The sequence below is a fragment of the Cynocephalus volans genome, chromosome 13 (assembly GCF_027409185.1).
Source record: "Cynocephalus volans isolate mCynVol1 chromosome 13, mCynVol1.pri, whole genome shotgun sequence".
Taxonomy (NCBI): domain Eukaryota; kingdom Metazoa; phylum Chordata; class Mammalia; order Dermoptera; family Cynocephalidae; genus Cynocephalus; species Cynocephalus volans.
Window position 1 is genome coordinate 42,810,579 of NC_084472.1, and position 26,199 is coordinate 42,836,777.

Genomic DNA, 26,199 nt, shown 5'->3' on the forward strand with positions numbered 1-26,199 from the left:
TCTAAAATATTTACTACCTGGCCCTTTGGAGAAGAAGTTTGCCAACTCAGTGTTTGGGGAAGGGATTCATACTGGGGAAGGAAGGCAAAGAAAAACAAAGACAAAAACAAATCCCCAAACTAGCAAACTAAACATCCCTAATTCCAGCTATAGAGATATATACATAACATTATGCCCTATATGGTCACAGAATGTGAGTACATGAGATCTAATGGGAAAAGAAAACAAACCCCAAACTTGTATATACTTCTATTAAAACTGTGGGGGAAAAGATAGGCTTTGAGGAGAAAGAAAAATAATGAGGAAAATACATATAAGTATATAAGAGTAAAAGAACAGACCATTAAGCAAGTATTTAAGTAATGAAGGAAAAAGAATGTTACAATGAAAAAGAATCTTCAAGATCATTTGCTCTCAAAACACCCCTCATCCCTATCTACACACACTAGTTTTATACCTGGGAAAACCAAAGCCCAGATATTATCTGTATAGATATCACCTTTCCTTGAGGATGATGGTACCAGATGAAGAAATTGCCAACACAAAGATCTGTTCCTAAATTTGCCTTCTAACTTTTTTTTCTAAATGGTCAATGTGCCTGACAAACTATTCTTTAGTAAAACAGAATTTGCCTCCCCTATAAAGAATTTATCAGACATAACACATAAATATTAAGTGAATCTTTGACACATTATTTATAATGCACCTATTAAATCAGTGCAAAGAATTATGTTATCAATAATGTATGAAATTATACATACAAAAGGAATAAAAATTTAATGAAAAAATTTGAAAGCACGTTCCAGAAGCTACAGTTAAAAGAATATTGCCAAGTATCTTCCAGTAATATTTTCTCACCACAATAAAAACACAACTATTCATAATGCTTAGGAAATACAGTATTCTAGAAAAGTTAATTTTCTAGTTAACTGGAAGTTGATAAAAAATGTTTATTTTAAACAATTTAGAAATTATCCTCAGTGTCAATATACAAGGGTACTTCAAAAAGATCGTGGAAAAGTAGAATTAAAAGATAACATTAATCTTTCAATGAACTTTTTGAAGTAACCCTGTATGAGCCACACATGAAAATCAGCCTCATTAACTAAGAGCTCCATTTCATTTTTAAACACAAGTGGCATTACTCTTCTTGACTACCTGTCTCATTCAGCAGGCTTTATTCTTACACTTTCAAAATTATATCCATTGTTAAAGCATGCACATTGTAACCAATAAAAAAATTCAAGAATATGGTACTAGCTCGGAAAGCAGTTCCAAAATAGGAGTTCCAAAAGTATCTTCAGCAATGGCAGGAGTTTATCGTCTGCTACCTTAAGTACTTTGAAAAAGTAAATATTTATAGATGAATAAATGCTGGTATGCTTATTTTAAAAATTCATTCTTGGACTTGGGCTTCCATTAATACAGTAGGCTAAGTAACCAAATTAACTCTCCAAATGAAACCTAACAATAATAGATTTTAAGCATATACATAAATAGATACCTACCTCACGGAGCAAATGAGAAAGGAATTCTTAGATCTGGAAAAAAGAAAGAAATTCAAGAAATGAGCAGAAAACTGAGGCCTGTTTTGGTCCCAAAAGCATCTGTCACACTATGTGACCTTGAGTTGTTTTTTGTTTTTTGTTTTTATGAGCCTCTTCAGGGAATAAAAGATTCAGAGCCTGTCTGAAGAGATAGATCCTCTGACCCAAAAGCTGAGACTTCATTTTAAGGGTGAGCCACAAATAATTCTATCGCTAGCACTCCCTCCCTACCTTGTCTCGGTTGACTACTAAGAAAATCAACTGCTTTGAAACTTGGCCCCAAAAGGTGGGACACAGAATGTGTTGTAGAGATTTTGGAACCATAAGCCAACCCTGGACCCAATTTGCAAACCAAATTCATATTACCTAAGTCCTCGAAAAACCTTAAGAGTTTTAATTAGAGTGACCTTGACTAGCAGATGTATGGCTGCAGCAAACATAAACCATCCCCCAAGATATTAGTTTTCAGCCCAAACAGCAAAGAAATCCCATAAATAAAACCAGATAAAATTCTAAAAATAATGGGCAAGTAAGGAAACAAGTTGCCATAAGAGAGAACCTACAGATACAGACTGAATAAGCTGTCCTGTAAAAGCTTCTGTTAATGTAATTATTGCAATTAATATAATTAATTACATTATTGTAATTAATGTACTTATTGTATAATTATAATTAATATAAATATCAGAATGCCTATATGTCTAAAGAATAAAAAACAGGGTCAGAGATGTGAGCGGAAAACAGAAAAGGCTACCAATTACCAATGCACAGATTCAGAAAGTCCAATGAGTTCCAGGCAAGATGAAAAAAAGAAATCCACACCTAAACCCTTGCTGTACACTAAAGGCAAACAGAAGATCATGAAAGCAGCCAAGGGAAAAGACAGATTACTTTCAAAAGAGCAATAGTTAGATTGATAGCTGACTTCACATCAGCAATAATGGCAGCCAGAAGACATTAGAATAATATTGTCGCTGTGCTGAAAGAAAATAATTGTCAATCTAGCAACATATAAAAAATAAAAACATCATCAACAAGTTGTAGTTCATCCCAGTAATACCAGGTTGATTTAAATTAGAGAGCCAATTAATGTTATCACATTAATAGATTAAAAGAATAAAATTATGTATCATCATCATTTCAATTCATGCAGAAAAAGCATTTGATAAAATTTAGCATTTATTCACACTAAAATATCCCAAGCAATGTAATAAGGGAAGAAAACTTCTTTAAGCTGATAGAGTATCTACAAAAAGCCTACAGCCAAATTAGACTTATCAGTGATATAATGAACACACTCCCTTTGAGATAGAGAATAAGACAAGGATGTTCACTATCACCACTTCTATTTAACATTGTAAATGATATCCTAGCTAGTGCAGTAAGGTAACAAAAAGAAAATATAAGGATTCTGAAGGAGAAACAAAACTTTTATTATTCATAGGTGATACAATTATACATACAAAAATTCAAGAATCTAAGAGATTAACAAAATAAGAGTTTAGCAATTAATATAAAAAATCACTAGCATTTCTATGTTACCAACAAATAATTAGAAAACTAATTTTTTAAAAAAGACATTATTTATAGTAGCATCATAAAATACAAGTCACCAGGAAAAGTCTCATTTGTCTAAAACATGTTAATGCTTTTAGGGCAAAATTTTAAATATGCACAGAGATTCCATTTTCATGGATTAAAAGACACAATATTGTAAAGATGTCAGTTTTCCCTATAATGATCTACAGATTCAACGCAATTCCAATCGATATACCAAAAAGTGTATTGTGGAACTTGATAAGCTGCTTCTAAAATGTATATGCCATTGCAAATGGCCAAGAATAACCAAGACACTTTGGCCAAGACCAGAGAAGAAAAAGAAAGTGTGGTCTTGCTATATAGTTCATATCCAGACTTAATTAATGAGGTCTTGTAATTAAATCAGATGGTGTGATATTAGCATATACAGAGTCAAATAGTTCAGATCAGTGAGGAAAAAAGATGAAGCACCAGTGTTAGAACTATGGAATACCCATGAGAAAAATGAAATTGGACTCTCACATCACACCATACACAACAAATTTTTTTCCAAATAGATCAAACCACCACATGTTTAAGGCAAAACCGGAAAACTTTCAGATAGGAGAGTATCTTGAAGACAGGAAAGGCTTTATTAAACAAGATACAAAAAGCACAAAACATAAAGGAAGAGATAAATTCAACTATATTTCGAAAGTACCACAGAGTGAAAATATACAGAAAGAACTTATTTCTAAAACACATAAGAAAGGACAAAAATCCAAGAAATATAAACTACAAATAAGAAAAAGACAAACAACCCAATAGAGAAATGGCATAAGATCTCAATATATCCTTTACAAAAAAGCAAATCTGAACAGCAAATAAACAAATGAAGATGCTCAAGGCTCACTGGTAATCAGAGAAATGCAAATTTAAAGAACAATAAGATTACTACACCAACCAACAGGTTGACAAATTTGAAAGTCTGAAAATACCAATGGTTGTCAAGAGGAATTCCCATCTACCGCCAGTGAGAATAAACCAGTACAAGCCTTTCGGAAATCAGTTTGGCATTACCATAATCTATGACCCAGCAATTCCTCTCCCAGGTATTATACCCCTGAGAGATTCATTCACATTGGACTATGAGACGTGAACAGAAATATCCACAGCAGCACTGTGTGTAACAGCCAGAAACTGGAAACAGTAGAAATGTCAATCAAAAACACAGTGGGTAAATAAATTGTGGTATGGTCATACACAGAATACAAAAGGCAATGGAAATGAATGAACTACAAACATCATCTTTGATAACTCTCAAATCTACTACAGGGTGAACAAAGCAAGTAACAAAAGAATACATACAGTATGGTTTCATACTATAGCATTCAAAATTAGGGATACATACACAGGTGATAAAACTGTGAAGAGAATTAAGGGTATGATTATTTTTAAAAAAGTCAGGATGTTGATTCCCTCCAAGGGTTAGGAAGCAGATGCAAACCAGGAGAAGCAAGAGGGGAACCTCTAAGGTCTTGCAAATGCTCTACTTATTGACCTAGGCACTGAGTATATGGGTGGTGTTCATTTTATTATAATTATTAAAAGCTTACATATATGTTTTACAGACTCTTGGGTAGATGATACATTTCATGATAAAAATTAATCCTGTTATATATTAGTCATTTCTCATACATTGAATACAGTTATAAAAAACTAAATTAGTACAGACAATTACTATACATTCAGCACAAAACCCCCTACTCCCAAGGCATTTTGAATTTTAAATAAATCCTTGGTTCCGTTTGTCTTTTATAATGTATCTGCTGAAAAAGAAAAAAAAAAAGAGTGTAAAGGCAAAAATGATATTAAGAGCTCTGGTTAATCAAGGTTCAACTGCAAAAGCCTTCCTTTTGTAATAGTCCTCATGTTATTCTATTTCTGGTATTTTTTGTGATCTTGAAATGAAGGATTACATCAACACTAGCATCAACTGCCTAAGAGGAGAAAGAGCTTTAAGTCAAAAGACTAGTCTGTTCCTGGGGACTCTATTTGGACATGCAACAGTTAAGGGATACTTTAATTTTTTTTTTTTTTTTTTTGGCAGCTGACCAGTGCGGGGTACCGACCTCTTGACCTTGAAGGATACTTTGATTTAAAATGAACTAACTATATCACAAAAGATAAGGATGGGCAAAATGAAGACAAAGCATTCTCTTTTTATACAGTGGAACCTAAAATTGCTTCTCTCAGAATCCAACTTTTATGAGACACCTAATACTCAACAAAAAATGTTAACTCAGAAGGTGAATAAAGAACAAAATATAAACAAGGTTGGAAAAACAGCAAAAGACTTATACTGTTTAAAAAAAAAGAAAAATTGCCCAACCAGAGCCAGGGAACTGTCATAATAAATACTGGTAATTTGAATCCTTATTGAAGAATCCACATAGGCTTTATGTTACTAAAACATTTTAAAAGCCTATATTCTTTGTTTTCATCAGTTCCATAGAACATACCTTTTACACTCTAAAATGCTCCTCTGGAGCATCACATTTGAGAGTAATTGACTAAGGCCTAGAAGAACAAAACTGAGATGCCCCACACAAACCTCAAAATACACTCATTTCTTCAGTTAGCCCCTCTACAGGCCTTGACCACTTCTGCCATGATCTCTTCTCTTGTCTGAACCTTTGTAAAACTTGTTACTTGAACTACAAGCTAGTATTTGATACAATGTAAGTGTAAAATACTAGTATCACCCTCAAAAGAACTATAAGGGCTTCGAAGGTAGTCCATGTTTTTGTTTATCTTGGGTTTCAGTCCCACCATCTCCCATAGTTTGAACAAGTTTATATGGGATATCCCTTAGAAGAGCCATAAACAACTAACAGTGGTACATACTCAGTGCAAAGAAAAGCAAATTCTCTCTCATGCCAAGGGGAACTATTCCAGATACTTCAGGGGACATCTTCCCTTGAATATCCCAGGGGCATCTCAACCCAGCAAGCCTTTTCACCCTCAAAGCTGCTCTTTTCCCTGCGATCCTTGTGAGTGAATGGCAGCACCATCAATTCAGATACCAAATCATGTCAGTTCTACCTCCTTTACAGTTGTGGATCCACTTTCTTCTCTTCAGTGCTACTGTATTAGTTTTGAAATCATAATCTATTCTATTTTAGCAACCTCCTAAATATCCCCTCTGCCTCACCTCCATATTTCCAGCCTAAAATCCATTCCCTAAAATGCAATAGTGCAGTAGTTAAGTACAAGAACAAAGGAGTTGTACATGCCTTGATATGAATTCCATCTCACTAGCTGTGTGAACTTGGTTATTTTCTAAACCTCTCAGCCTCAGTTTCTTCATTGCTGATGGAGTTTGGATGTATCATCCTCCCAGAACTCATGGAAATCTGATCTCCAATGTAGCAGTTTGGGTCATGGGGGCGGATCCCTCATGAATGGTTTAATGCTCTCCCTAGATGGGGGGATCAATGAGTGAGTTCTTGCTCTATTAGTTCCCACGAGATCTGGTTGTTTAAAAGACCCTGACACACTCTCTCTCTGTAGCTCTCTCTCTCTCTCTCTGTCTCTCCCCCTCCCTCCCTCCCTCCCTCACCATGTGATCTGCTTGTACCTACTGGCTGCTGCTGCTTTTCTGCCATGAGTAGCCTGAGACCCACACCAGACGCAGCTGTACCAGAATCATAAGCCAAATAAACCTCTGTTCTTATATAATTACCCAGTCTCAGGTATTTCTGTTATACCAACACAAATGGACTAACACAATTGCTAAAGTAGAAAGAACAGCACTGTAATGGTTGACATGGGAATTAAATAAAGTAATACCTGTAAAGTATTGTTAACAGTACTGGACACACAGAAAGGCTGGATTATGTATGTAGAGGGAAGAGCAAGGAAAGAGGGGAGGGGACACATTGGCTGTGTCAAGGGCCACAAAAGTCACAAGATAAATATAATGCAAAATCCTAAAGTATTAGTACATCTTGAAGATTTGAGAAAACATATAAAAATAAAGATATATCATGGCACATAATTCAAAACTTGCATAAATACTTAAGATAAAACGAAATTCCAATAAAAATTTTCTCTTGGGAGGTTGGGGTTCTTCAGAACATGCCTCCTAGACGCCCTGGGGAGTACAAAATCTCTTTCCTTCCCTATATGGCTCCAGACTTTTCTGGAACCCTTGTATGTATTCAATAAATGATATTATTCAGTCCCTCTACAGTTAAAAATCGTCCAGTGGCTCCCCACTGCCCTCAGGATAAAGCCTGAACAATGAACAGTGATGTACAGAGCCTTGGTTTACCTCTCCGACTCATCTGTCTCTACTCCCAGCACGCAAGGTCCATGGCACTGCAGTCACCAAGACTCCTATACTTCACCTCCCTCATCGCTAGACTTTAGTGTCCCTAAATCCTCCTTTCCCTTGGCCAACTCCTTCAGTCCCGTCTCAGATAAGCATCATTTCCTCTGGCATGCCTCCCCTGAGTCCAACGCCTTTCTTCCCAGTGCTGGGCTAGGAGCCTCCAGTGTGCTCCCGTGACACTTATCACTCTGCCCGGGTTATCTGCCCACGTCTCTTCTACCGAACTGCTGAGCTCGGTGAGGAAAGGGGTGGTTGGCTTTTCCACTGTTATTTAGACGCACAATGAAGGCTCTGAATTAAACTCATGAATGCCGGTCTTTCGAACTGGAAGGACCCAAGCACGAACTCAACTGCGATCCCTTCTCTGTCTTGGGCGGGGAAAGGCCTTAGGATAGATAGGTCACTGCACTCTGAACCTATCCATCTTTTAGGGTCTGGCAAAAGGCAGGCTGACGGAAGGGGACGCCAGCTTAGAAATACAGTCCAGGAACACGTTTTCAGGAACGACAAACACGCTAGTCACGATCTGCCCTGCGGAGACGAGCAGCTCCGATCACGCCGAGCCTGGAGGAAGCGCCTCACACACCGCAAACCCCGCTCTGCGCACGCGCAATAGCGCCGCAGCTCAGGAGGCTGCCACCCGAAGGGCGGAACAGTCCTCACGGAGCAAGCGCGTGGGTTGGCTCACGCCCCCTCAGAGAGGGGGGTGGCCGAGGGGCACCGCCGGTATTTCCCCGAGCCCTCTCATGAAAAGTGCAGCTTCCAGGCAGGCGTGCGGCCCCCGACCCCCAATTCCGCTTCTTCCTCTTCCGTCTTAGAGCGGCTCCTCACCCGCACTAAGCACGCCGTCCTCAGGAAGGTCCCACTAACAGCAAAGCCGGCACAGCGGCGCCTTCCGCAGGTCCTCTCCGCCGGCCTGGAGCGCCCGGCAGCTGGCTGCAGGATGCCGGAACCGGTCCCGCGGCAGCACCGGAAGTCCCGCCTCCCCCGGTTCCAGCTGCCCAGGATTTCCTCCCAGGTTGGGAAGCCGCTACCCCGTGTAGTCCCAGGCTGGCCCGCCACTGAGGAGAAGGTGAAGTTGTTGCTGAGACCTGCGCTTGCAAGGGCGCGGCTTGCTTGTCCAGGTGCACGAGGAAAAACAAAACCTGCGGCTTTGTCCAGTAGCTATTTCCCATTCCACAGCACCATTGTTTGTTTTTTATTAAATCAAAATTTATTATACATATTTTGGGGGTTCAACGTTGACGTATGTTGATCAAATCAATATCACTAGCATATATATTGTTACAAATCATACTTATTCTTTATGCCTCTTGTCCAATCTCACCCCCTCCCCCTGCTCCTCCCCCTTCTAATTACCCTAGATTTCTTTTCTCCTTCTGAAAGAATAATGGTCACTCTGTTGATTTGTTGCCTAGATGATCTGTACAGTGCTGAGAGGTGTGATCAAGTCCCCCATATTATTGTAGAGCAGATGCTTCTTCTGTCACTCTGGGATAGGCTTTGTGGAGAGAGACGTCCTCTTCTTTTCTTTATCTTTGCTGGTGACTCTCCTTGTGTCGATGTATTCCAGTTGCTGGTGGACCATTTGCATGGTGGTTGTGGCATCTGGCCACTTTCACAGCAGCCATGGTTATTGTGGTGGGCCACCCACTTGGAGATGATGTTTTTGGCACGCTCCTTGGCGTAGGCAGTGTGCCTGGTTGTAGGAGGGGGGTCTGGTCCCCTTCTCCATGCCTCGGGTCCATGGGCAGGCCCCAAGGCACTGGCACAGTGTGCTAGGTTGTGGGAGGGGGGTCTGGTCCTCTTCTTCATGCCTTGGGTTCCTGGGCAGGCCCAAGGCACTGGCACAGTTCACCAGGTTGTGTTTGGGGGTTCCAGTTCCTGGATCCATACCTCAGGTCCCTGGGCAGCCCCCAAAGTGCTAACAGTGTGCCTGGTTGTGGGAGGTAGTTCTGGTTCCTGGCTCCATGTCTCGAGTCCCTGGGAAGGCCCCGAGGTACTGGCACAGCGTGCCTGGCTGTGGGACGGGGGTCTGGTCCCCTTCTCCATGCCTTGAGTCCCTGGGTGGGTACCAGTGTGGTATGCCAGGTTGTGGGAGGGGGGTCCAGTCCCTGGCTCCAAGCCTCAGGTCCCTGGGCAGCCCCCGAGGCACTGGCACAATGTGCCTGGTTGTGGGAGGTGGTTCTAGTTCCTGGCTCCATGTCTTGGGTCCCCGGACGGCACCTGAGGCACTGGCACAGTGTGCCTGGTTGTGGGAGGGGGGTCTGGTACCTGGCTCCAAGCCTCACATCCCAGGGTGGATCCGAGGCACTGGTGGTGTCTCTGAGCCGGAACTAATTTTTTTGTCCTTTGCTTTCTCTAAAGTGTGGGAACTTCCTGTGGGGACCAGTACTTGAGCTCTGTGGTTTAGCTAAATTGCTGCTTTGCTGCTGCTTCCCTAGGGAAGGCTTTTTGTGCAGCTCAGGTTGACTTTGTACTTCTGGCTCTCCAGAGACTTGGTGCACCTGGGTTGTGTAGTAACTCTGATCTGGGCCTGAGTCTTTTCATCAAACTGTACCCCATGCAATTCTATATTCCTGACCAGTCTCCTCTGAGTGGTCGTGTGCTGATTGGGGTGCAGATCAGTTGTGCTTGCTGTGCCCCACTGTTCCCCCTGTGGGCCCATCTCTCCCACTGCCCATGCTGCAAACACTTCCCATGGGACAGGCCATACACCGGTCCCTTGTGATGACTCACCAGCCTCTGAGTGGCTCCATTTTTTCAGTTGTGGCTCTTCTCTCCTATGTGGGTCCACAGGAACACTATTAGTGGTCTTGCTGGCCTGGGAGCCACCAAGGCCCTCTTCTCCCCTGCCACCTCCAAGCAACTCCATCCAAAGGGCACAGCTGCAGCTTTGCCAGCTCCTGCTCCGTGTGCTCAGCAGTTCAGTGTTATAGCAGCCAGCACAAAATGGTCAGAGCAGTTTTTTTCTTTCTCTCATCATGGCTTCTCTCACCTTCATGCACTCTGTAGGTCTCTCCTTCTCTTCCCCTGAGCTGTAGCTGCCCCAGCTTGGCTGTTGTTGCTTTTTTATATAGTTGTAAATTGGTTGATTTCTGGGAGAGAGTGACGCTGGGGACCGTCTGTTCCGCCATCTTGACCGGAAGCCCAACTTTCTCCACAGCACCATTGTTGAATCAAGTATCACTGAGTAACTTTCTTTGCCTCCACCCTGCGTCACTCCACCACTTCTTGTTCATTCTCTGGGGGTAACTCAAGAAGTCTACTTAATGCTTTCCTTCAAACACCCAATCTCTGACGTCATCATTTCCTCCTTAGCTGCATGAGTAACTTCGGGCATTTCTTGCTGTCTCCGTCAAACACTACCTCAGGCAGCGAGGTCCCTGCTTCCCACCTTGTCTCTTTCTCTCAGATAGAGCTACCAGAGGTCTTGCCCACTTGTTCCTAGGGGGGCAATATCTTAGTAAACATAGAACCACCTCCCTCACGTCCCCTCCCACATGTTGGGAGTCTCTACTTGTCTCTTGATCTGAATAAAATATTTAGATCCAAATAAATGTGAATGCACAGATAGTCATCCTTATGAAGTCACTGTAAACAATGACTAAATGAATAACTTTCTGGAGCAGTCTGATATAATAGGATACACACTCTGGTTACACATATGAAATCCCTTGACTGGAACACCATCCAACGCCTCTGCTCAGTGCTGCAGTCAGCCACATTGTGAGCTGTAACCCTTTCTGTCCCCTGGACTAGGTCGTCTGCTTTTCCCCCCAACTGGGTCTGAAGTTGTTTTTGTCTTATATTTGTTTAGTGTGAGTTTTTTGTGTGAGGACCTAATTGGTTGAAGGAAAAGGAACCTGTTCCTAGTTTCCCCTCCTGAGCCAGATGAGTCGACCAGATTAAAATACCACCAAAGGATTTTAAGCAAGTGGGTAATATAAGACATGCATTTTTCTAAATGCTTTCGCTGGGCCGAGCCCGTGGCGCACTCGGGAGAGTGCGGCGCTGGGAGCACGGCGGCGCTGGGAGCATGGCGACGCTCCCGCCGTGGGTTCAGATCCTATATAGGAATGGCCGGTGCACTCACTGGCTGAGTACCGGTCACGAAACAGACAAAAAAAATAAATAAATAAAAAATAAATGCATTCGCTGGCTGCAGTATGAAGAATGGATTGGAGGGGGGCCAAAATGGATGAGACCGGATAAGAGGGGACTGTGGGACTCCAAGAGAGATGCTTTAACTAGAATGTATGGAAACAAAGCAAAGAGGACAAATTCAAGAGATCTTTAGGATGCAAAATGGTCAAAAATTGGTGATAGATTAGAATGGGGGTAGGGGAGAGGAAGACCTCAAGATATGTTCCAGGATTGAGCAATTGGGTAGTGTAATTGATGTCATTCACAATTATGTGGCATAATGGGACAGGACTAATGGCTTCCTCAGCAAAAGACTCATCAAATGGCTCTGATTCCCAAAAAACAGAATGAGTAAAGAAGGAATGGGACCTCAACAGGGAGGGGCTAAATTCAGAAAAAAGATGGGGCAAAAACCCAAAGGAGGAATGGAGACACAAAACAATATCTGAACTGAAACAAAAACAGTAGGATTCCAAAACTTATACCCTTGGACATAGCCCACTAGGTGTCCCAGGTCCATGCACAGAATGTTTTCACAGTATCTGACATCTAATGACCAGTCAGGGACCAAGGAAAATTTTAGCAAAAAAGAATTCCATTTTGCTTAGTATCAAAATTTTATTTTGGTAATACTTTTTAAACTAATAAATCAATGAGAAGGTGTTTTACTTCACCAAAAAATATTTTATTTCAGGAGAACATCTCTTTGGTAGAGGTACATCTAGAATCAAAGGTTAGTAATCTGGAAAAGATGTGTATAAACCGTCAGGACCAGACTTCCGCTCTGAAACAGTTACTGATCAACTTTGTAGATAAGGCAACCAAAAACTACTGAGGTCTTAGGAAGTATACTTGCCTAAGTCACATGTAAAAGGTTTTGCTCACATATTAGAAATATCCTGCCTCCTACTTTTTACTGTTCAAATATACTGCTTTCTTTTGAGTCGTTTCATGTGTACGTACATACCTAAACACAAGTGACTGCATATTACGTATAGAGCACAGATCACATTACCTACTCTTACTGAATCTAAAGCAGGGATTTTTTAAAAAAAGATACTTGCTAGCCATGTTTTTGAAAATTTAGGGTTTTGTGGAAGTGCCTCGGGAAGCTTGACAAGAGTGGGGTGGAGACTGAACAGTGGGCTTTTGGGCCCCAGCCCTGCTTCAGCTAAAAATAAACAAATGGACCTCATCTCACGTTTTAGATATTGGGGTATTCCAGTCCTATGTTAGAATTCCTTTAAAAAGCTGGTTCTGCTGTTAACAAAGTTTGCAAACCACTGCACTCGATTAAGGACTAGAGTAAGAATTTGGTTAATATCTACTGACTAGAGCCCAGACCTTTGCAACAGTTCAGAGGAATACAGACAAAGGGCTCGAATACATAAGGACCATAAATATCATGGATATTTGAAGTCCAGAATGATCACGAATTGTTAATCCTGAGAATGCTCAAGGAGAAAGATGCAGGCAGGCAAAGAGGCACTTAAGTTATCATCTACTAAAATAAGATACTATGGTCAGTGAATCACAACTGCTCTGGGGAAACCAGGGCTAAAGTGTGAAAACTTCACACTTCCCTTCAGCCACATTAAAACTAGAACTGTGTAAGTGGCCTCAAGAGATTAAATATTTTGATGTTCAGTGTTTCACTTTCTGCAGAACTGCTTTACTTGAGAATACTCTGATCCTACCCTGCTGTGACTGCTCCCCAGTGGAGTGTGGACTTGGACAATATCCTAGCACTATATTAACATGAAGGTGTGTTGTAATGCCTTACATGAAAAATGGCACCAGACCAAGATCTCTCTTTTCTTTTCAAAATTTTATATGGCTCATGGTGTGTGGGTGAATGGAGTGCCCTCAATGAACTGTTTCTTTTAAATCTGTTCAATGGCTCAAACTTGGACACAAGCATTATTGGCTCTCTGTAAGGCCAAAAGAACATTGCCTATAATTAACAAATGTTACTCACATGAGCCAAGTAATCAATTAAGAATCCCTGGTACATTCCCTTGGTACAGCTGCAAGTTCACAGCCCAAAGATCATCCATTTCTAACTCAGGCATAGCCAATGGGTATTCAATACCTGCTCCCTAGTTTTAGAAGTAACTTAAGTCATGGAATAAATATTGCACAAGAGTCCTCTTGATATATGTCAGCAATTCAGTTAATTCACTGAAGAAAAAAATGGACTGTTTACTTCATTAAATCTATATGCAGCAGTTTTACAGCAAAGAACATATATAAGAGGCTTTACACACAAAATGGAAATTAATGCAGTTAACATTGACAGGCTTATACTAAAGTACAAAAACAAATGCTCGACTTGGAAATTCAACTTTATTTACAAATGTTCTCCTATAAACACCATTCCACATTTTAAAATATTACAACTGAATTTCCACAAAAACCATTTACATAGTTTTTACCTTTCTGCATACAACTGTATTATGGGATGAGCAAATAACCTCACAAGATGGTCTAAGACATAAAAACAAAACAAAATAAAAAAAACCTTATCCAGCATGAATGCTCTATTTACAGACAGAATGAAGAATTAAGAATCATACACCTTAAAGGGCTATTCTACCAAGAAATGGAAATGTGATAATTTGGGGGGAGGTAAATGCTTCACAATAAACAATCTTCTTATGTAGTATAGTTTAATTGTGTCATTTAGGATTGTTCTTGCAGGCTAATATGTATGCTGATTTAAAAAAAATAAGTCACTGTAAAAAGGGTACAAACTTTTCTACACAGATTTCTCTACCAATGAAAATACGTAGATACTGGTCTTGTTTCATCATTGAGGCCAATTAGTAAAGTAACAAATCCATGAAAGCAAAACAAAAACACAATTATCATCTGACTGACTTAGAAAATTAGAACCTCCCTGAAATCAGAGAGTGTAGGGCCGAGCCCGTGGCGCACTCGAGAGAGTGCGGCGCTGGGAGCACAGCAACGCTCCCGCCGCGGGTTCGGATCCTATATAGGCATGGCCGGTGCACTCACTGGCTGAGGGCCGGTCACGAAAAAGACAAAAGGAAATAACAAGGTCTGAAATCAGAGAGTGTTGCTACTCAACAGTGTCTATAGCCAAGACAACATATAAACAAAATATTTAACCAAAGAGTTCAAAATAAAATTATCCAAATTACCTACTTATCACTTTATATGTAATTACTTTTAAAAAATCCTTTAAGTTTTATCTAGGGGGATAATCACTCTCATGTGATAGCTAAGTCACAAGGAACTTCAAAACTTTGGAAAAAAATTCATCCCTGAGAAGTGAAACATAGAAAAATATCTAAAGAAAAACCAGAAGCAACAGTCCTGTACCCTTTTAACAATCTTTACCATAATATGGACTATTATTAACAGTCAGCAATCAAATACATTCCAATCTTGGAGAGTTACTGTCTCTGATGATCTGATCTTTTTGTAATGAAATTACAAGTGCAACATTAAAAAAAAATCAGATAAATGGGAACTCTGGTTTTATTGTCAGCTTTACATTTTTTTCAAGTGCAAGACTGGCCTGCTAAGATATGAATATTCCAATAATGACTGAAGTCATAACTTCTGCGGGCATCTCCTCTTCTGAGCCTCCATTTCCCTCATTGATGTTCACCCAAATAATAAAAGTAATACAATTGCAATTGAGTTTACTATTATCAATGGCACTGCAAAGAAAAAAAAAAAGGTTGTTACTATAAAGACAACTTGAGAAAAAAACTAAACAACAGTTACTAGCATCCACGAAGGATAGGAATATCTAACAATATGTTATCATAATCATGTTGTAAATAGATATAACAACAGAAGAACATTAAAAAATGCACTGGATCACAAAATCCAAAACTGATTTTAAAGAGGGCTCGTATAACTAGGATTAAGTGTCACGTTGGCACAACTACATCAATGTGAAACAACTCTGGATAGTACTGGTTCAACTCTGGAAACACAAAAGCACACTGGACCCAGGCAGAAATAGATCCACATGGCTGCCAGTGACGCTTAAGATTAGAAATACAGTGCAAAGAAGATTCTGTAGTCTCATAACTAAATTAAGAATAAGTTTATTTAGCACTGTATCCAAAGTTCTGATTAAAGTAGTTTAAAAAAGAGAGAAGAGGCTCTAATTTTAATGGTTTTAAATAACAGGTTTTCAAACTCTTCTTTTTTGAATTACTCCAAAATATTTTCCCGTAGAATTGCAGATATGGGATCTTTATTTTTCTCTTGAGAGCCTTCCACGACTCTAGATGACTTTACAACGTGGAAGCAACAGTTTCCAAAAGACAGGAATATCTGTCTTTCAGCTTTGACAGATAACACACAAACAAATTATACTACTGAGCAGTCCATTTGCATCAACTGTCTTAGACAGAAAGAGGCAAACTGAGAAAAAAACCACTTTCAAGCAGTGAAGCTGCAATATAGCCAGGTTAAACCAAAAAGAAAAAAAAAAACCTCACAAAAAGGCTATGTAATAGTATTCACACGCTGAAGCTTTGCTACTTACACTGAACCACAAAATTAAAATTTCAGGGTGCTTGTATGAGTTTTTCTTACCTCTCATCACAGTTCTTACAGATCGAATAAGGTTCATTAGCTGAGATTTAATTCCTGGCTCTTCTCCAAATCCACCAATTCCCTGGTCTGTTCCCCAGCCAACTGTATAATATAAAATGATTAGCATTTATTTATTATGCACTTGCCTTGCTCCCTCGTTAGCCATCTTTTAAAAGTTAGACTTAGCCCTTGTTAGTGACATAAAATATAAAATAAGACATAAGAAAAGTTAATATTGAGTTAAATACGTATGGGTATTTTTTTAACTTCTGATAGAAGCAACAACCTCTTTTCACTTCATTTACACTCTGATTTTATAAAATAAACTACAGTTTAAATTATTCCATGGCATTTAATTCAGTGAAGATGACTGCTGTGACACCTGATTTTTTTCCTCCTTTTTAAAAATACCAAACAAAAAACTTCTCAGCTCGGATTGAAAACCAAAGTATATTATCAAGTTGAATTAGCTCAATTCAGAATTTATAAAAGCCAACAATTATTATTATTATTGTTTTTTTTTTTTTTTTTTTTTTGCAGCTGGCTGGTACAGGGATCAAACCCTGAATCTTGGTGTTATCAGCACCACACTCTAACTAACTGAGTTAACCGGCCAAAGCCCACCTGGGGAAATTTTAACATAAACCTGGTAACAGCTTAGTCAGGCTTTCACAGCTTGCTCTGGCCTGTCATCAGAGCACATCTTTTTCACTTTTACCTTGATCATTCCTCTTCATTTCTCAATTTTGCCCAAGAAGAAAGACTTCAGATACTGACATTTGAGAAGCCTCACGTCAATGAAATAGCCAACTTCCACATTCACCTTATTGTGAGGCCCACCAGTAAATAAGCCAGTAAACATAAACATGGAGTCTACAATAAGCCTTTCAGTTCCTTACACTTAAAAACAAACTGACAGTCAAGAGGGAACAATTCTTAACAGGGAAAGACCAAAAAACAGAAAAAAAGACTTTGGGGAAAAGACAATGCAAGAAGTAGAGAAAACATTTTAAAAAATTAACATCCTTAGAGAAAAGCTATTTTAACTATGAAACAAGAACAGGATATCATAAAAAAGGAATAGTCAGGGATCAAAAAGGGAGCTCTTGCTATGTTAGGATAAAAAGTACAAAAAAGGGGGTTGAAAGATCAAGTTAAGGTAAACTACCAGACAAGACAAAATTAAAGAAAAAAAGGAAAATAATTAGAGTATCAATTTGTCAAAATAACCAGACTTCTAGAAAGAGATAAGAAAAAACAGATGGGAAGAAATCATCACAGAAATATTTAAAACAAACAAAAAATCTCAGAACTGAAGGACACAAGGCTTTTGCCCAGAAGGGCCCTATCAGAACACAGACCAATGAATTAAAAAAGACCCTCACGTTGGAACATTATCATAAAACTTCAGACCCCTAAAGATAAAGAGAATACCCTAAAGGTTTAGACGAATTAGGTTATCTACAAAGAGCCAGAAAACAAAATGGCTTTAGACTTCTTAATAGCAACATTGGAAATGAGAAAATTAAATGGAACAGTGTCTTTAAAACTCTGAAAAAAAATTAGTTACAATCTAGAATTCTATACCCATACCACAAATCAATTAGAATAAAAGTCATTATTTTTTATTGTCCAGCTGTGAGCAATATTCAAAGTGATAGTTGTGTAAATATGGAATACTGATAAAACCAATAGTGGTTGGTATCCTTTTACTGTAACAAATAGTTTTTCTTCCAACTACTACAAAGGGAATCTCAATTGTTTTTCTCAGAAACCTGACCAACGCTTTAAGAATTTTGCTTCTTTTTTAAAAAAAAGAGAATGATTTAATTCTCTGGCTTTCTTGTCACTTACATAGCTAGAGGGCCTATCAGAAAACAAATGAGATGCCCAGCCAGCATAATTTCACATAATTACACCCAACTATAATTTCAGGAACAAACTTAAACAGAAAAAGTTACTAACTGCAAACACCAAACATGTTCTTCAAGAAGTCAGACACAAAATGGCCATCCATTAAGGCTCAGTCAAAAACCCCCAGCTAGATACATTTTGAAGAAAAACTATTTTCTACAGTTTTAAGGGATGCCTGACCCTAAGTAAATCAGCCTCTCAGAGCAGTTTCTGTATCTATAAAAGAGAATGAATGTGATGTAGTTTGTCAATGTCACCAAGTTTGCATGTGAATCAAATGCTATCATAAATATGAAAGTACCAAATAATAAACTACACAAAGAATTTTGCTAACATAAGTTTTTAAAAATTGCCTTCATCAAAAAGATCAATGCTGAAGTTCAGGCAAAACTCTCCATATTGCATTTTGCTTTATTGTGCTTTGCAGATACTGCATTTGTTACACATTGAAGATTTCTGGCAACCCTGCATCAAGCAAGTCTATCGGCACCATTTTTTGAACAGCATGTGCTCACTTCATGTCTCTATGTCATATTTTGGTAATTCTCACAATATTTCAAAGCTTTCCATTATTACTATATCTGTTATGGTGATTTGTGATCAGTGATCTTTGATGTTACTACTGTAATTGTTTTGTGGTGCCATGAACCACACCCATATAAGATGGTGAACTTAATTGAGAAATGTGTGTGTTCTGTCTGCTCCACCAACCAGCCATTCTTGTTTCTCTCACTCTCCTCATGCCTCTCTACTCCCTGAGACACAATAATACTAAAATTAGGCCAATTAATGACCCTTCAAAGACCTCTCAGTGTTCAAGAGAAAGGAAAAATTGTTCATCTCTCACTTTAAAATTAAAAGCTGGAGGCTGGACAGTTAGTTATTAGCTCAGTTGGTTAGAGCACAGTGTTATAACACCAAGGTCAAGGGCTTGGATCTCCATAGTGGCTAACCACCAAAAAAAATAATTAATTAAAAGCTAGAAATGATTAAGCTTAGTGAGAAATGCATGTCAAAAGCCAAGACAGGCCGAAAGCTAGGTCTCCTGTGCCAGTCAGCCAAATTGTGAAGGAAAAGGAAGAGTTCTTGAAGGAAATTAAAAGTGCTACTCCAGTGAACACAAGAATGCTAAGAAATTGAAACAGCCTAATTGCTGATATAGAGAAAGTTTCAATGATCTGAATAAAAGATCACATCAGCCACAACATTCTCTTAAGCCAAAGTACTTAAGAACAATCTCACAAACATAAGATAAAGTAAAATTTTATGATACCTCCTATTAAGGCCATACGTTTACAAAGGGTAAGATCTGTATCTCACACACCCACACAAACAGTGTGACTCTCCATAGAACTATGTAAAATGCCTATTACTCTGAGAGTACTTAAATATGCAGGTAAGGTCATTAATTAAATAAATCTACAAGTATTTATTTTTGACTAAGTACTAAGTATTATGCCTTTTTACTTGTCCTTTAAGATAAGTTAGTACCACTGTAAAACATACAGTACTTCTTTTGGAAACCAAAGGTTTATTAAGAGAAGTAGAAGATGACTTAGAAAATAGGGTGAAACAAAGCTATCAATTGGCTTATTGAGCAACTGGAAGTGCTCCACTTCTGAAATATGAAACTGAATTAAGTGTTTACTGTTGGAAAAAAAAAAAATCACACCCCCCAAACCAATAACAGCACAAATTCACTGTTGCCTTCCCCAAAAGGGCTCTCTACACTGCCTAGTAACCCAACTGTTTTAAGTTACCTCCTTCTTCCTCTGTGTATGATCACTGCATTTCAAACCTTCCACCTTGTTTCTCAGTTTCAGCAAATGGACTCATTTCCTTCATATAGATTTTTTAGAGAGAAAATATGTATCTGCTAGATATTCATTTATTGTAGCTACCCAGCAACTGAACTTCATACCATATTTATGAGTTTTGGAGAGGCCCAAAGACTATTTCTCTCCCAGATGAGCTGAAAAAGTTAAATATGTACTTCCCCAGCTTCCCTTGCAGCTAAGACACAGATATTTGAACTAGTTTTCACTAATGCCCATCTAATACCTAGACATGATCATACCAGACTGACTCAGAAAGTAGTGATGTCAGAGGAACAGGACTGAAAAACCTTCTGTCTGGTGGCAGCAGCCATAGTAGGGGCAGAAAAGCCTAGTTCTCAGTAGAGAAGTAGCATCAATGCATTTGGATGCTTTTCCTAGAAGCTGAGCTTTGAGCCTTGTTCTCTAGCCCTGTCAACATTTCTGCAAGATAGCTGGTATCTTTTTCAAAGAAATTAAATATAATATCTATACAGAAAAGTACCTAAGTTGTAAGTATATTTCCTGAAGAATTATCACAAAGTGAATACGTCCATGTAACTAGCATCCAAATAAAAAATAAAGCATCACTAATCACCCCAGAAACCTCACTTATACCCTCTTCCAGTCATTCCTCCCTGACTTATAACACCATATATTAGTTGTGCCTATTTTTAAACTTTATATATAGGAATCATCCAGTATGTATTCTTTTGTGTCTGCCTTCTTTTGCTCAATATTATGGCAGAGTCATCCATATTGTTTTGTACAGCCATAGTTCATTTCTTTTCATTGTTGTGTAACATTCTATTGTATGAATACAACAATTTATCCATTCTACTGTTCCAAGTTTTGGTTACTATGATTATGCTGCTATGAACATTCTTATACATGTCTTTTAGTGCACATATGAGCATTTGTGTAGAAGTGAAACTGTAGGGTCAGAGAGGATGTGTATGATGAACTTTAGTAGATACTGCCAAAAAATTTTTGCAAAGTTGTTGCACCAATTTATACTTCCATCAGCAGAGTATGAGAGTTCAAACAGTTCTACATCTTTACTAAAACTTGGTATTTTCAGTCTTTTTAATTTTAAGTCTATTAAGGAGTATACGTAATTGCTTTCATTGTGTTTTAATGTGAATCTCCCTGATGACTAATGATGTTGAGTACATTTTCATACTGTTGATTAGCCATTATCCTTTTTTGTGAAGTGCTTGTTCAAATTTCTTGCCCTTTTTTCTACCAGGTTGACTGTCTCTTTTTAATTCTGGATAAGCCTTTTGCTAGTTATCTGTTTCAGAAATGTCTTCTCCCACTATGTGGCTCACTTTTTTTCTCCTATAAGTTCTTCATTATATTGCAATCAAGTCCTATTTACCAATCTTTCCCTTTATGGTTAGTGTTTAAGAAATCTTTCCCTACCCTCAGGGTCATGAAGATGTTTTCTGTTATCTTCTACATCAGGAATCAGCAAACTACAGCCACGGCCAATTAGGATCAGCCACCTGTTTTTTAATAGCCTGTGAGCTAAGAATGAAATTTTTTTAAAAATAGCTTTTTTTGAGATACAATTCACACACCATACAGTTCATACATTTAAAATGTACAATAAAGTATACAATTCAATGGTTTTAATTATGTTCGCAAAGTTGTGCAACTATCACCACACTCAGTTTTAGAATATTTTTATTGCTCCAAAAGAAACCCTGTACCCATTAGCAACCACTTCCCATCCCCTTAGACCCTCTAGCACCAAGCAGCCACTAATCTACTTCCCATCTCTATAAAATTGCTTAATATGGACATTTCTTACAAATAGTATCATAAGACATGTGGTCTTTTATGACCAGCTTCTTTCACTTAGCATAATGATTTCAAGGTCCACCCATGTGGTAGCATATATCAATACTTCATTCCTTTTTATTACCAACTAGTATTCCACATTAAGAATATACCACATTTTAGCCATCCATTCATCAACTTATGGACATCTGGGTTGTTTCCACTTTTTGGCTTTTATGAATAATGCTATTGTGAACATTCGTATTCTTTTATGTAAACATTTGTTTTCATTACTCTTGGTACATCTAGGAATGGAATCACTGATAATTACATTTACCATTTTGAGGAACTGCCAGACTGTTTTCCAAAGCAGTTGAGCCACTTTACATTCCCACCAACAATATATGACAGTTCTAATTTCTCCACAGCTTCACCAACATTTGTTATTGTCTTTTTTCATTATAGCCATCCTAGTTGGTGTGAAGTAGTATTTTATTATGGTTTTGGTTTGCATTTCTCTAATGATTAATGATGTCAGCTATCTGTTCATGTGCTTATTGGCCATTTGTATATGTTTCTTGGAAAAATGTCTATCCAGATCCTTTGCAAATGTTTTTTAATTGGGTTATCTCTTATTATTGCGTTGCAACAGTTGAGTTGCAAATATTTTCCCCCATTCTATAGTTGTCTTTTCACGTTCTTAATGGTATTCTTTAAAGCATGAAAAGTTTTTAATTTTGACAAAGCCCAATTTATCTTTTTAGGCCCTTGTGCTTTTAGTGTTAGTTTGTGCTTTTTATAGTGTTTAAGAAATCTTTCCCTAAGAAGGCTTTACCTAACCAAAAGTCACATAGCTTTATGTCTACATGTTTTTCTAAGAGTTATATAGCTTTAGATTTTACAGCTTATAAGTCTATGGTTTTAAGTTAATTTTTGTGAATGGTGTGAGTTAAGAGTCCAACTTCATTCTTTTTCATATGGATGTTCAGTTGTTACAGCACCATTTGTTGAAAAGACTATTCTTTCCCCATTGTTTTGACACCCTTGTTGAAAATGAATTGACCACAAATATAAGGGCTCATTTTGGGACTCTCAGTTCTACTTCATTGATCTATGTCTATCCTTATGTCAGCACCACACTGTTTTGATTACTGTAGCTTTGTAGTATGTTTTGAAATGAAAAAGCATGAGTCCTCCAACTTTGTTCTTTTCTTTCAAGACTGTTTTGGCTATTCTGGGTCCCTTGCATTTCCTCTAGAATCAACTTATCAGTTTCTTCAAAAAAAGCTATCTGGGATTTTGAAAGACATTGCATTAAATCTGTCAATCAATATTAAGTATTGTCATCTAAACAATATTAAGTCTTTTGATCCATGAACATGGAATGTCTTAACTTGTTAAAATTATCTTTACTTTCAATTACCTTTAATTTCTTTCAACAATGCGTTGTAGTTTCCATAGTATTAGACTTGAACTTCTTTTGTTAAATTTATTCCTAAATATTTTATCCTTTTTTGAGGATACAGTAAATGAAACTGTTTTCTCAATTTCACTTATAATAGATCCTTGTTCTTGTATAAAAAAGCAATTGATTTTTATATATTATTCTTATATCTTGCAATCTTTTTGAACCTGTTTTATTAGTTCTAATAGCTTTCTACAGGACTCTTTAGGATTTTCCATATTTACAAGAATATGTTACCTGCAAACAGATAATCTTACTGTTTCAAACTCACAATCTGGATGTCTTTTTACTGTTTTCTTGTCTAATTGCCCTGGTTAGAATTTCCAGTACCATGTTAAACAGAAATGGCAAGAGAGGACATCCTTGTCTTATTCCTGATTAGGGAAAGTATTGAGTGAGTGTTCCATCATTACGATGTTAACTGGAAGGTTTCCACACGCTCTTTGTAAGACTGAGGGAGTTCCCACCTCTTTCTAGTTCGAGTGTTTTTTATCATGAGAGGGTGTTGAATTTTGTCAAATGCTTTTTCTGTATCTATTGTGATGATCATGTGATTTTTACTTCATTAATTTATTACATTAACTGATTTTCAAATATTAAACCAATTCTGCATTCCAGGGATAAATCCCATTTGGTCATAGTGTATAATCCTTTCTATATGTTGCTGGATTTAGTCTGCCAGTGTTTTGTTGAAAATTTTTATGTCTATATTCATAAGAGATACTGCTCTGTAGTCTCATCTTGCAATGTCTCTCTGGTTTTCATATCAGGTTAATACTGGTCTCATGGTATGAATTGGGAAGTGTTCTCTACTATTTTTTGGAGAGAACCTACTAAGTTACCTACTCTCTTTGTGCTATCAAAGTAACTATTTCATAGGGTTGCTATGAGGGTTACACAAGTTAATATATGTAAAGCAATCGATACAGATCCTGCACACAGTAAGTGCTACATAAGTATTAGTTATTATTATTGTTATTATACCCACCTATCTCAACTTGCCCTGTTTGAAATGGTTCTTCCCACATCCACTCTACTCCCTTCTAATTTGTTCTCCATACTGTAGCCAGAGGATCTTGCTAATAACACAAATCTGGTCATGTCACTGCCTTGCTTAAGACCCTGTTATCACCTGATGCAGAGTTTTCATACTAGCTCTATGCTGCTTAAGACTCTCCTCACCTTTCCAACTTCTCCCAACCCTTCGCCTTCAACTAGTTAATGGTTACTCACTTAGATTTCGGGTTAGACACACTTCCTTCAAGAAACTTTCACAGATTCGCAAGTTAGCATCTCCCTGCACTTCTACTTCATAACATTCTTTTGGTTTGTTTGTTTTGGCAGCTGGCATGTAGAGGGATCCGAACCCCTGACCTTGAGGTTGCAAGGCTGTGTTCTAACCAACTTTCACAACGGTATGCATACTTCTTATTGTTACTTTTTCGGTTTTTATTTAGATTAAATTCCATTAGAAAAGCAGGGTAACTGCTGTAACTCCAGCTCCTATTACAAGGGTCTGGCTCATAATTTGTGCTTGATAAATCTCTTTTGAAGTAATAAATAAATACATCTTGCTCGTCGGTTTGAGTTTCAGTGATTCACATAAACATATTTGATTTACTGCGACAAAAGATTCACATCACGCAGTACCCTGCCTCAATTTTGCCTCATACAGCAAAAACCAGACTGTCCGAGATGGCATCGAGATCGTTGGATTGTGGGGTCCCGGTAGGAATAACTTGTATCTTCATCTTTGTATTCCTAGATTCTACCACGGTCCTTGGCACATTAAAGGCACCCAATAAATTGTGCTGAATAAACTTTTCTTGGAACAGGGGCGGCTGGATGACCCGATAACTTCAACACGTTCTCTCTCCTATTATCCCCAAAGCTCAGGAACCCCTACTGCCCTCCATCAGTTCACTACTCTAACTACCAATGCCACGCCCCCTCCCCCTCCACTCGCAACTCTTTTTTTAACTAAAACTCAGATCTCACCTTTTCGATCACTAAAAGCAGTCACAGGAAAAGCAATTAAATTAATGACCTAAACTAATCGCAGTCAGGTGCATCCCTTGCTCACCTCCGTACCCTCCCACCCTGGTGCCTAGGGCTGTTGAGCTCAAACCAGGTGAGGTGAAAGACTCAGCTTCCCCTCTAAGGAAGGCCCCCACTTCCCATTCGGAGCCGAGCACTCGGCTGTTCCTCTGTTCCGACCGGGGTTGTCCCTCACGAGGCCCGACTCGGGTCCGCGTCCCCGGGGGCTCCGCAACCGCCACTCTGGCCCGCGCCCCATGGCCCCACTCACTGTTCTTGAGAAAGCGCTCCTCGTGCAGCACAGCAATGGCGTTGACACAGAGCAGGGCCGCCTGCAGCAGCGAGTACAGAGTAAAGGCCATAGCCACCCAGAGTCGCCCAGACGCCCAACTGATTCCTTTCCAGACGCCGCAGGGGACGTGGCGTCGCCACGGATGGCGCTCTCCTACGGGAGCCGGTGGGGCCCAAAACGCGCTCTCCGAGAAGCTCCGCCCTCCTCTAGCCAAGAACCGCCCCGCGCTTACGTCATCAGGGCGTATGCGCCTAGCTGTCTAGACCCATGTTGTCCAACACCACAGCCGCCTGTGATTACTGAACATTTGAAATGTGGCTAGCCTGGATTGCGAGGTGCTAAAATTGCAAAATACAAAGACACAACAAAGATGTAAAATATGCTACTCATTTTTAATGTTGATTACATGTTGAAATGATAATATTTTTAATACATTTGGGTAAATAAAATATATTACCAACATTAATTTTTCCTGTTTATTTTTACATTTTGTTTAAGTGGCTATGAGGACATTGAGAATGACATACGAGTCATGTATTATATTGCTATTGGACAGCACTGTGCTAGATTCTCCCAGGAGCTATTTGAGATCTTAATATTCCCATTTTACAGATGAGGGAACAGAGGCTTTGACAAATAAAATTTTTTTATAAATTAAAATAAAATAACATATCTTAAAATTACGCAGTGAGAAGCATTTTCTC

At 38.7% G+C, this 26,199-nt stretch overlaps 2 protein-coding genes across 3 annotated transcripts in view; both read right to left on the reverse strand.

Annotated features, from left to right (window-relative positions):
• HDHD2 (haloacid dehalogenase like hydrolase domain containing 2) overlaps positions 1-8,412 on the reverse strand; it is a 47,959-nt gene extending 39,547 nt beyond the window's left edge. The window contains exons 1-2 of one of the 2 annotated variants that reach the window (XM_063077135.1): positions 8,293-8,412; positions 1,509-1,541 (exon numbers count right to left, since the gene is read on the reverse strand). The gene's annotated coding sequence lies outside the window, so the exon portion shown is untranslated. The remainder of the gene's footprint in view (positions 1-1,508; positions 1,542-8,292) is intronic. The other variant, XM_063077136.1, reaches the window with a different exon arrangement.
• A 5,522-nt stretch (positions 8,413-13,934) lies between these two features.
• On the reverse strand, positions 13,935-25,631 carry IER3IP1 (immediate early response 3 interacting protein 1). The gene is made up of 3 exons (XM_063077139.1): positions 25,475-25,631; positions 16,189-16,290; positions 13,935-15,296 (listed from the first exon to the last, which is right to left on the reverse strand). Exons 1-3 carry the CDS (start codon positions 25,563-25,565, stop codon positions 15,241-15,243), a joined length of 249 nt encoding a protein of 82 aa, XP_062933209.1. The 5' UTR covers positions 25,566-25,631; the 3' UTR covers positions 13,935-15,240.
• Positions 25,632-26,199: the final 568 nt, after the last annotated feature.

What these genes read in the sequence shown, in the direction of transcription:
- IER3IP1 (XM_063077139.1), bottom strand. Translation starts at nt 25,565, where the DNA reads ATGGCCTTTACTCTGTACTCGCTGCTGCAGGCGGCCCTGCTCTGTGTC. An exon ending in GGAGCGCTTTCTCAAGAACA is followed by an intron (nt 16,291 to 25,474) that starts GTGAGTGGGGCC and finishes TATATTATACAG; the next exon opens with TTGGCTGGGGAACAGACCAG. An exon ending in TGTAAGAACTGTGATGAGAG is followed by an intron (nt 15,297 to 16,188) that starts GTAAGAAAAACT and finishes TTTTCTTTGCAG; the next exon opens with TGCCATTGATAATAGTAAAC.